At 44.5% G+C, this 12,482-nt stretch overlaps 1 protein-coding gene across 1 annotated transcript in view; it reads right to left on the bottom strand.

Moving 5' to 3' along the window:
* The window catches only part of TNFSF8 (TNF superfamily member 8), a 33,389-nt gene extending 21,149 nt beyond the window's left edge, over positions 1 to 12,240 (bottom strand). The window contains exons 1-2 of the mRNA XM_006074175.4: positions 12,102 to 12,240; positions 9,607 to 10,045 (exon numbers count right to left, since the gene is read on the bottom strand). Coding sequence (XP_006074237.2) covers positions 9,607 to 9,801 — 195 coding nt within the window. The 5' untranslated portion in view covers positions 9,802 to 10,045; positions 12,102 to 12,240. The remainder of the gene's footprint in view (positions 1 to 9,606; positions 10,046 to 12,101) is intronic.
* Between the last annotated feature and the right edge of the window lie 242 nt (positions 12,241 to 12,482).

Here is a 12,482-nt window from a genome sequence, read left to right on the forward strand (position 1 = left end):
CAATCATTAAAGCAGTCGTTCAGAACATACAGATAAATATAGAACTAGAATTGCAAGTTGTGGCAAGAGCTACGAGGGAGAGAGGCAGCATGTTTCCAGATAGCACTTGAACATGTGTACGAATCACTTGGGGAGTTGTTAAAATGAAAATTCTGATTCAGCAGATGTGGGTGGAGCCTGAGAGTCTATTTCTGCTAAGCTCCCAAGTGACAGCAGAGCTCCTGGCCCACAGAACACAATTTGAGTAGCAAGGCTGTAAGAAATACTATCTGAGAAGAGATCTAATTTAGGGGAGTCTGAGTTGGTGAAGTGGGGGTGTGGTCATTTGAAGGCTCTCTGGTTTTCTAGCTTCAGACAGAGGATGTCAAAAACAACACATCATAGTACAGGGAAGAATCCTGTTGCTTAAACCTTAGCCCAGGACCCATGGCATCCAAGACATAAGTGTGACTTTTGCTGCCTTGAAGAGCTCCTGGTATGAGAACAGGTCTCCATAGCTTCTCTTAGCTACCCCCAGTAGACAGGATCAAAGGATCAGGGCCAGAGGGGAGCCAAGGCATCCTTTAGTCCATCAAGCCAATTTTCACAGACAAGGAGACTGAGATATTTGTGAGTTGGTGGCAGGTCCTAGAATGAAATTCTCCAGTGCCCTTTCTATGCCCCAAGAGAGATGCTGTCTTCAGAAGCCAAGGATAGACCAGCTCATTCTCCTTCCCCTCCACCCATGCGCCCTACTGTTGGCCGTCTTTGCATTTGGAGGTGGAGAAGTAGGGTATAAAGAGATGACAAATTAAATTTTGTTGAGGACCCTCTATGTCCTTGACAGTATGCTGAGTGCTGTCCATTTATCTACTCCTCTTTAGTAAGGTATCTTCCAGTCTAAGAATTCTTTCCTAAACCTAGCCTGGGGATCTGGGTCTTGGCTGGAGAAATGTGAACTACCATGCTTAGCAACTTGGCTTTGAGGTAAATAGTAAACAGGCTAGACACAGACAGAAGCAAATGGGCCCTCCCAGGTTTTCATTCTCAGCTCCATTGAGTAGCTTCCTCATAGCTCAGTTGGTAAAGAATTTGCCTGCAATGCAGGAGACCCTGGTTCCATTCCTGGGTTGGGAAGATCTTCTGGAGAAGGCACAGGCCACCCACTCCAGTATTCTTGGGCTTCCCTTGTGTTTCAGCTGGTAAAGAATCCACCTGCAATGCAGGAGACCTGGGTTCGATCCCTGGGTTGGGAAGATCCCCTGGAGAAGGGAAAGGCTACCCACTCCAGTATTCTGGCCTGGAGAGTTCCATGGACTATACAGTCCATGGGATTGCAATGAGTCGGCACGACTAAGCTACTTTTACTTTCACTTGAGTAGCTCAGGAAACTTGGTTTCCATGTATACCAACCAGCTACACTTCCTTAAGTATGCTTCTCTCTCTGTCTCTTTTTTTTCAGACTCTGAGTATCTCATGAGTATCCTCAACAATGTTTCTGTGTATGGAGGGAGGAACCCTCCCTACATTTAACCTTTTTGTTCCCAGGTGAAATGAGCTGTTCCAGTCATCTTCTCTGCCTAGGACTCTTTGTTTTCCCATTTCCTTTAATCACTGTGATTGCTAATAATTCCTCTCTCCGCTGGATTATTGACATAATAAGATATTATACATAAAGTTATGGACATTGTCAGATATTATGCATAAAGTGTTAGCAAGTGGTTGGAAATGGTGGCTATTTTGGTTACCCTCTTAATTCTAATGAAGTGTGTAATTTGTCTCAATACCTTGAAAGGTTTATTTCTTTTCACAGAGCAATCCTGTGCAGGGAAATCAGCTCCTAAATCTACTTTGACAAAAGATGCCCTCTCTTATTGAAAATGGCCAAAGACAACTGATGTTTGGACTATGCCAGGTGGCCTCACATCTTGTAAGGTGAGCCATGGAGACCTTTACCAGGAATGCCTCTCTTATTTTTGAACTAATGTGATTAAGCACTTAATGTGGGTACTTCAGAGGGGATGACAGAGGATGAGATTGTTGAGTGGCATCACTGACTCAAAGGATATGAGTTTGAGCAAGCTCCAGGAGTTGATCATGGACAGGGAAGCCTGGCGTGCTGCAGTCCATGGGGTTGCAAAGAGTCAGACAAGACTGAGCAACTGAACTGACTGACTGAGGGTACTGAATCATCAGGGGCTAAATACTTTACATGCATTAACTTATTTTATCTTTACCGTAAGAATTAGTGACTGACTGAGACTTAAAGAAACAGCTTAGTGGCTATAGAAGGTCCCTTAAATGGTGAATAGGAGGGAAAGGATTCAAACTGGGGCATATTGACTTCAAAGGCAATGCTCTTTAATCCCGAGCCACGTCGCCCCTCTAGGGTAGGGCAGGATGCAGCTGGGGCAGGAAATTCTCCTGAGACTCCATGATAAAGTGGATTGAGGTCCTAGAAAATTTTCCTCGGTAGCCTTGGTTTTGCTAATGTTAGTGAAAGTGGTCGTTGGAATACAGGGGCTTAAAGCAGTGCTTCTCTCACTAGGGGTCTTGTTAAAATGCTAATTATGATTCTGTAGGTCAGGGATGGGCCCTTAGGTTTTACATTTCTAATGAAATGATGAAATCATCTTCCAGATGATGCCAATGCTTTGGGGCCAGGGACACACTGAATAACAAGGTCTTAAAGACAAGTGGATTCCGGGAGTTGGTGATGGACAGGGAGGCCTGGCATGCTGCAGTTCATGGGGTTGCAAAGAGTCGGACACGACTGAGTGACTAAACTGAACTGAACTGAACTGAAAGACATTACTCAACACACAGTCAGAACACTGAGGTCTGCCTGTCCACAGGAATTGGGGAAGTGGCTACTGGAGGCTGAGTGTGGAGCTGAGCTTATGGATGGGTTCAGAAGACCTTCCTAGTCTGTTGATGGGGTGGCTTCCCGTCATCTTCTTCTATCTGTGCTTCTTGCCACCTGGCTCTAAGTCCTGCCGCTCCCTGGTGCAGTCTGGACTGATCTCTGTTCTGTGCCTGGCCTTACTCCAGCCCCACCTAGAATGCCTGGCACCATCTCCTTTTGCTCCCATCCTTTCAATGGAGAGCTCTTCTCCACTGACGCATGCCAGCTAGCAAATACAGAAGAAGTGAAAGAATTAAGCAATCATCATCCCTCAACCCTCAGTGCATTGGCTGATTCAGTTGAGGGTCATCACCAAAGAATGACAAATCCATGGAATGAAGGATCTTTGAATGCCTTTGAAGTATTACCCTGTAGATTACTTAATAAGAAAGATTAAAGCGTCTGCCTACAAAGCAGGAGACCCGGGTTCAATCACTGGGTCAGGAAGGTCCCCTGGAGAAGGAAATGGCAACCCACTCTAGTACTCTTGCCTAGAAATTCCCATGGATGGAGGAGCCTGGCTACAGTCCATGGGGTTGCAAAGAGTCAGACACAACTGAGCGACTTCACTTTCACTATGAAGACAGATAGTGGTCATGCCTTGAATCAACTGACTAAATGTTATTGCCAATAATGGGGCAACCTGACATATGCTTCTAGCCCTGCTGCGAAAAAGAAGAATATAACATTGCTTATGTCCTTTCCTTGCCCAAAATGTTTCATCTGAGTATTATTGTGAATAAACACTGACAGGCCCAAAACGTGACACTAGAGCTGTCCTGGATCCTTTGAAAAAGTCAGTGTCCTGAAAAAACAACAGAGAGCAGAGGAGACTGTTAGATCATTGCTTCTCAAACTTTAATGAGCATATAGATCACCAAAAAAAAGTGAAGTTGCTCAATCGTGTCTGACTCTTTGTGACCCCATGAACTATGGCCTGCCCAGCTCCTCCATCCATGGGATTTTCCAGGCAAGAGTACTGGAGTGGGTTGCCATTTCCTTCTCCAATACCCTTATTAAAATGCAGAGTTTGATTCATTGTGTCTAAGGTGGGGCCCGAGAGTCTGCATTTCTAATAAGCTCCCAGAGCCACCTTTTAAATAGTAACATTCCAAGTTAAAACAGATGAAACCAACTCTATATGTGACCTGAGAGTAGATTCTGGATCGAGAAACAAAAGGGACAACAGCTATAGAAGACATTTTTGAACAAGTGGAGGAAATTAAAATATGGACTATGTGTTATTATCAACTGATGTTGCCAAGATAATGGCCATGATAATGGCACGCAGTAAGCAGGAGATGGGCGCTGAAATGCGTGTGGGTGAAGGTCACCCTGACTGAACCTTTCTTTCATATTTATAGAAAGGAGCAGAAATATGGCAAGATACCAACACTTACTGAATTTAGGTGAAAGATTATATGGGTATTTAGTATTCTATTTTTCAGTAGGTTTAAATTTCTTCAAAATAAAACTTCGGGAATCAGACACGATCCTTTTAATTCTTGGAGGAGGTTCAGCTTCCCTTCTAACCTCTTTTGCAAACCCCTTCCTCACCCCGAGCAGAAATTGTCTTCCTCTCTTCTGGTCTATGGCAGTGAGCGCAGCACATGCATGCTATGTTACTTCAGTCCTGCCTGATTCTTTGTGACCTTATGGACTGCAGCACACCAGGCTCCTCTGTCCCTGGGGATTCTCCAGGCAAAAATACTGGAGTGGGTTGCCATGCTCTCTTCCAGGGGATCTTCCCACCCAGGGATCAAACCTGCATCTCTTGCATCTGCTGCATTGGCAGGTGGGTTCTTTACCGTTAGTGCTGCCTGGGAAGCCCACGTTTAGTGCCATTCTGCCCCAAATTCAAGCACTTGAGGGTTTGGGCCTCACCTCTCAACTTAGAGATTCCCAGAAAACAGGGCTCCTACCTTGTCCACTTGGGTTCTTCCCTTACAGCTTAGCCTAGGGCTTTCCCTGGAGAAGTTGCTCAGTGGACTTCTTCGGATAAATAACTGACTGCATTGGAGAGAGTAAGTTGGGTAGAGAGAAGTATCACAGGGCATTTCAGTTCAGCCCTGTAGTTTATCTGGAGTGGAAACAAATCTAAAACCTTGCCACCGTCACCTCCAATCACTTCCCCTAAATTCAACTCTCGGAGGGGAAGTAGAGTGGCATTGGAAGGGTAATTTTTTTTTTTTTAATAAAAGGAGTTTTCTCTGTTTATAAAGGGAAAGAAGGCAGTTGCTTTCTCTTCTTTCTAGAATACATGAGCCCTTCCTTACTCTAACATTGTGAAATGTAAATAGATGTCTCCAGGGGCTAGACAAGACCAGGCTTCTGGTTTATAACAGAAACATTTCTTAAGATTGAAGGCCTCCAAGCCAGTTGAACTGTGAACACCTCTAGCATCAACCTTATTGCTGTTGTTTAGTTGCTGAGTTCTGTCTAATTCTTTTATGACCCCATAGACTGTAGCTTGCTAGGCTCCTCTGTCCATGGGATTTTGCAGGTAATAATACTGGAGTGGGTTGCCATTTCCTTCTCCAGGGGGATCGTCCTGATCCAAGGATCAAACCCTCATCTCCCACTTGGCAGGTGGATTCTTTATCACTGAACCACGTGGGAAGCCTGTCCACCTTATAGCCTATATATGATCTATTTATAACCCTTTGTCTCTGGAGGAGATATGAGAAATTTTTTTCTCTTTGTTTTGCTGTATAAGTTGTGTGACATTTCATTCTGACACAAATGCATATACTCTGTTGTAATTACTTCATAAGAAATCAATTTTCTTTCTTTTCCATGAAGATCTGTCTCTTTGTTGGTAGGACTTCTACTTCCTCAAGAGTATTGAGTACAATCTCTTGAAAAATACACATTGCATTCCCACCTCCAGGGATTTATCCCACAGATAGACTTGCAGATGTGCATAGTGAGCAAAGCTTCTAGAGAAAATCTTGTGTCCTTCACTAGCCACAGATGAAATATGAAAATGCTATGTGACTCTTCAAAAGAATGAGATAGACTTCCATGTATTGACATGAAAGGATTTCCACAATATATTAAGTCAGTAAAGCAAGCTGCAAATTTACGGGTTTGCTACAATGACATGTGTGTACTATATATTTATAGAGCATAGATTTTTGGAAGGACATGAAAGAATCCGTCAATTGTCCTTATCTCAGGAAAGAGGGATTGGTGGTTGGGTGGAGAGGGTGTGAGAAATTTCTACTTTTTTCTTTGCCCTTGCTTACTATTTATTTTCTTAAACCACGTGGATATGATATTTTAAATGAATATAATGATTTAAAGGTAAGTAAAATACAGCCACTTCAGAGACTTAAGACAATAGGCAATAAGTTCCATAAGTAACATGAAAACAGAGATATTTTTGGCTTTGATCAAGGTCTATGTCCATTACTTAGAACATTACTGTCCTGAACACAGTAGATGCTCAATAAATCTTTAAGGTTGAAACCTAAGTTTTTTGCCTCTCCCAAGGAATTTGCCTTTGGAGTTATTTGGTTTTCAAACCAAATCTCAAGGCGATCTTTGTCGATTTTCCTACATGCCCTACACTTCTCATTTTCCTCATGCTGATCCATTGGCCAGGAATACTCTCTCCTCTGATCTCTGGAGACCTGTTTGAAATTGTGCACATTTCTCAAGCCAAACTGAAACTCCAGTCTCCAGTGAAGTTTCTCTTAGATCTGCCTGGGAAAACATTCCATCTCCGTAACTTGTGGTTTCATGGTAGCCCTATGTGCCTACATCCCATCACTTATTATGTATTATAAGTTAATTTTGGTTTAAATTTTGCCTGTACATGTGTCTTTTTATTTAGAACTGTGACTTCTGGGGGCTTCCCAGGTGGTTTTGTGGTTAAGAATCCACCTGTCAATGCAAGAGATTCAGGAGACCCAGGTTCAGTCTCTGGTCAGGAAGATTCCACTGAAGGGGGAAATGGCAACTCACTCCAGTATTCTTGCCTGGAAAATTTCATGGACAGAGGAGCCTGGGGGGGGGGGCTACTGTCTATGGGGATGCAGAGTTAGACACGACCGAGCACACACACAGTAATGGTGGGGACTTCTTAGGCCAGTAGAACCAGCTCATGGTTCTCACCTTGCCCCCACCCACTCTCACAAGACTGCTGGGTGGCTGTCAATCCATTTCACTTTTAATAACTGGGCTATGAGTTTAAGGTCCTTAGGTATCTCCCATTGATTCTTTTATTGGGGGTCCTGTTAAGAGTCTATTCATTTGTCTAAGTTGTACCTGTACTAAAGCCTCTTCCCACAGGAACCTGATAACTCAAGTTCAAGGAGATAACTCTCTCTTCTTAGTTTTTCTGACAGTTAATATCTGAACGAATTATTGGAAATGGTATGTATAAAACACTTAACTTGTATATCACAATACTTTTAAGCAAGTTACTGATATTTCTCAGGCTAAGAAATCATAGTACATCAAACCCTAGAGTCAGATTGTGAAGTGAATCTTTTCATCTCCCAGAGTGAGGGGAAGTCAAGGAATTGGACACCAGGAAGGTCACACTCCCAGGAGAAGAGGAGGAAGGGAGATTTTTTTAGTGCTGCTGTGGCTGTCTGTGTCCTTAAAGGGAACAGTGGCCTCATTAAACAGCCAAGCAGTCTTGACTCCCACTTTCTCAGGACAATTTAGGTCAAGCCCTGTCCCCTTTCTGTTCCTCGTTTTCCACATTTACAAAAATGAGGCAGAAAGATCCACTCCAGTTCCTTCATGGAAAGAATCAATTCAACCAAATGTGGGACTTGAATTAGGAGCATTCTGGAGCTCCTCCTTGCTTTATATGTCAGCACCACACCATGTACCACGATCATATCTTTCTCTCTCTCTTTTCCCCTCTATCCTTCTTTCCTTCTTTCTTTCTCTCTCTCTCTCTCATACCAGTTCTAGCTATAATCTAACTGAAGACATTTTCGAAGGCCACTTTAATTTCTTTTCTTTGGCTCTTGCTGTAAAATGATACACCTCTGATTTACTTCAGATTAGAATTACAGAAGTTATAGAGTCTGTACAGAATAAAAAGGGTCCTAGAAGGCAATGGCACCCCACTCCAGTACTCTTGCCTGGAGAATCCCATGGACGGAGGATCCTGGTAGGCTGCAGTCCATGGGGTCACTAAAAGTCGGACACGACTGAGCGACTTCACTTTCACTTTTTACTTTCATGCATTGGAGAAGGAAATGGCAGCCCACTCCAGTGTTCTTGCCTGGAGAATCCCAGGGACAGAGGAGCCTGGTGGGCTGCCGTCTATGGGGTTGCACAGAGTCGGATACGACTGAAGCGACTTAGCAGCAGCAGCAGAATATTCTCAAGTGTGTTATTCCTAGTAGGTATAGATGGGCCCAATAAATGATGAGTTTCATAAACTTTACAATCTAAGTCTCAAATGCTAGCAATTCTGTTATCTTTAACTTTTATGGAGGTATGAGTTTCAAAGCTTCATTTAAATGTCAGTTCTTGAGGACACTTGAGAAGCAGATACCCAAGCCTTTTAAAGCCTGGTTCTTTTTAGCAATCAATAAGGTAAAGAGCATTCAACCTAAGACAACTGAAGGAAACCAGAACAAATTCTGCAGGATTGCAATACTATGAAAAATGAGAGCTTTGAAGGAATAAATAGAAATGTACGTACTTTGAAGGGGTGGTAGTATTGGGGGTACAGTTCTTAAACTATCAAAATTACTTCATTAAAAAATTCATGAGCAATATATACTATCAGTACAGTATTTTCTCTAAAATACATCCTGGTGGATTTGCTGTAAACACCTATTTCCTAAAATATGAATAAGCTTCCTCCTTCACCTCCTCTGTTTTCATAGTAATTCTTACCATTTACTTAAAAAAAAAAAAGGTAAATTTCCTGAGACTGCTTAACTTCACAGTGTGTACCCACAATTGCTTGTAGTTTCGGGGTTCTGAGCAGTCTCAGAGGGAACAGGTGTGAAAAACATTTCTACCTTCTGCCTCGATGAGCTGTGTTTTTGTGACACACTAAGCCCTTCAAAGCAGTGGCTCAGGAGGAAGCTTTGAACTTGCCTTGTGAGCTTTAACACTGACATGCCCAAGCTCTAAAGAGCCCTGGTCTTCTCTCTGGCCTCCTTTCCTTGCTCCCTTTTCTTGTTTTGGCCTCTGAAACTTAACTCCTGGCTAAAAAACGTGCTTAACATTTGCCGAGGCCTCTGAAATCTCAGGAACGTCTGGACTGAGAATACAGAATCCTGGAATCTGCTCTGAAGTCATCAAAGACATGACACTGGTTGTACAAATGTGTTATTAAGTTTCCTTGTCTCTTCCATCTTTAACAGAAGTCTTTAGATCAGCAACAGTTATTATTTTTTTTAATTGCAGTATAATTTCTTTACAGTGTTGAGTTCATTTCTGCTGTACAACGAAATGAATCAGCTATACATGTATATATATATCCTCTTCCTCTAGGAAAATTTCTTAAGGCTAAAAGCTCCTCTCCCTTCTTTGGCTCAGGTGTATATAGAAAGTTTGGAGGTGATGGCTCAAGAAAATTTTCCCTCAAAAAGCCAAATTATTTGAGAGGAGTGAGTTTCCCGTTTCTTTGCTCCCTCTCTCTGTTGATGTTGGTTCTTTGCTTCGTTTATCCCCAAGTCTCTGTGGAGAAAACTTAACATAAATCAGAAAGGAAAGGCAAAGAAGAGAAGTCCACTTACCGTCTTCTGAACTACCAGCACCATAATGGTCGCCACAGCAAAGACGAGACACAGAGCCAGGGAGGCCGTGGTGAAGCAGACGTACCCGCGGCCCGTGGTTCCCCAGGGGCTGGTGACGGAGCCTGCGGGCACATGCATGGCTGTGTCTTGGGACGGGGCCAGTGGGTTGAGTGCTCGCTGCAGCCCTGGGTCCATTCTTATATAGGCTTCCCCACATCACACCTTATCTCTCCTCATCTGATTCGGTTCTGGGCCCATCTCTGTTCCAAGAAGGATTCTCCCCCTGCATCCTGGATCATGTGACTTGGAAAAAAACCTTCACCGGCTGCCTCACGAAGAAACTCTTCTCTGGGGGCGTGAGGCGAAAGGCAGCAGGACGGGTGGGGGACAGGCTCATTTTTCATCGCCAGGGATCAGTTTGAGTGAAGAGAAACTGTAGCTATAGAGAAGGTGGCTGATGTCAGAGGGCGAGTAGGAAAATGACGGTTTCCCTACACGGCTGTGTGTGTGTGTGTGTGTGTGTGCGCGCGCGCGCGTACACACAAAGCAGCTGCTATTTCAGTCAGACTCAGCCACAAAACGCCTTCCGGCTTGAGAAGCTGCACATTCTCCTCAGCGCGGCCTGTGGCTCAGAAGTCCTCATCAGAAAATATCTCTCTGCTGGGCCTGGAGGGCATGGCAACCCCTACTCCAGTATTCTTGCCTGGAGAATCCCATGGACAGAGGAGCCTGGCGGACTACCGTCCGTGGGGTCACACAGAGTCAGACACGACTGAAGCGACTTAGCACACGCAGGGAGGCTGGATCCCCTGGACCGTGGTAGAATGACTCAGAGGGGTTGATGATGTTGGCTCCTCTTAAGAACTGGAAATGCTACCAGATGTCTGGCAAGGAAGAGCCCACAAATGTGGAAGTTTCTCCACAGGGAGAAAAGCGTAATGGCAGGATGAAATTGGGGGACAGGTTCAAAGATGCTGTCTGAGAGCAGCAAACTGGCAACACCGATCTTTTGAACAAAAAAATCCTCCAGAGTATATTGGGATCTGTTAAATTTGTATGTAAAGTTGGGCCTGCGGTAAAACTCAGAAAAAGGGGAAGCAGCTGGCAGCGAGGGTGGGGGTAGGGAAGTGGTATGGTGAAGAGTGTAGGGGTGTGTGTGTCCTGGGTGGTGTGTGCATGTGGGTGGTGGGTGTATGGTATGTGTGTGCTGTGCATGTGCGGAGTATCTGCATGCTGTGTGGTGCGAGTCGTATATTGTAGGTGCTGTGTGTGTGTGCGCGCGCGTGACTACTACAGTCGAGCCTCTTCTGTCTCAGATTGACACACTGCCTCACCTCACCCTCACCTCTGCCCTCCGAGGCAACTTTTTTTTTTTTTTTTTACAGATATGGGAAAATTGAGAATCAGAGAGGATAGACACTGTCTCAATCAAAGTTGCAAATGTTGATCAATGGAATCACTTGGTTAAACAGTTAAACCCTGCTGGCCCCGGAATCCCTGCTACTGCCATTGTACGTGAGGTTGAAAACCCGAGGTCCTCTCTCAGCCTTCTGCCTCTCCCTTATGGTCTTGGGTCCTTGTACAAACCCTTATGCCCCTCTCTTTTTTTCCCCTGTCTGCACTGACAGCCACCATAAAGATCAAATGAGAGCATGATACTTCTTGAATGGGAATAGACTTGGCAGAGGGTATTGGACCATTCTGGTTGAATGTTCCAAATAGTCTGGAATTTAGACACAGTGGATAGATTCTCAAGGCAGGCAGAGCTGGCCACATCTGTTACTGCTAATCATCTCCATTTCAAAAGACCATTTAAAAAGTGAATTACTGCATAACCGGTGCCTCCGGATGTAGCTCTTTGAAAAGTTCATTTGGAAGTACCCAGTCCTTTGCAGCACCTCTCCCCTTTCTGTGCGCTTTTCAGCTGCTGGGTATCTGCGATCCCACAGAAATCCCAGATCCCCCCAAGGAACTGTTCTGTGTCCAGAGCCGAGCTTGGATTACTGCGACTTTGGCCTTTGCAGAGACCCCACTACTGAGCATCACCTGACTTGGGTCACTCTTAAGAACTGGTCTGGATATTCCTTCCCAGTGAATCCATAAAATCATAGGGATCCTGGAAATGGAAGAGCCAAAAAGAGGTAAATTTGGGGGGCTACATAGAGTGGTATAAAATGTACCATCAGTTCAGGTCAGTCGCTCCGTTGTGTCCAAATCTTTGTGACCCCGTGGACTGCAGCATGCCAGGCTTCCCTTTCCATCACCAACTCCTGGAGCTTATTCAAACTCATGTCCATCGAGTTGGTGATGCCATACAACCACTTCATCTTCTGTCATCCCCTTTTCCCCCCGCCTTCAAGTGTACTATAAACAAGGAAGATGAGGTCCCCTAGATCCCAAGTAGGACTTGGTTTGGGAAGAAGCGGGTGTACACATCCATTGGATCTGTCACTGAGGTGGGAATAAAGCAAGCCAGCGTCTTCGGGGGTACGCACCTGGCTGATTCAGGGAGAAGACTGTGTCCCGTGGTGGGCTCGGGGCAGTGAGTGGGAAGCAGAGGGCTCTGTCGTCCGCCCAGAGCCGCTGAGAACCGGCTGCTCCCTTGGCCTTTCTCTGCAGTCTCTTTGATGAAAGTGGAAAACTTCTGATTGTTGAATGGAAGCTGTGGGTGTTGAAAAATAAAAAGACTTTGCTTGAAGTGCAGGTCTTCCTGAAGGCCTGTGGGGCTCAGAAGGGCAGTGGAAAAAAATGTTTGTCTTACAGTCACAAGTTTTGCATACAGTGTAATGTCCTGGGAGGGAAGGCTGACAAGGGGGAAAAAATCTTTGTTTTTTATTCAAAGATTTTTATTTTGTTTTTATTCAAAACCCTTTGTT

Source organism: Bubalus bubalis, chromosome 3 (assembly GCF_019923935.1).
Source record: "Bubalus bubalis isolate 160015118507 breed Murrah chromosome 3, NDDB_SH_1, whole genome shotgun sequence".
NCBI lineage: Eukaryota > Metazoa > Chordata > Mammalia > Artiodactyla > Bovidae > Bubalus > Bubalus bubalis.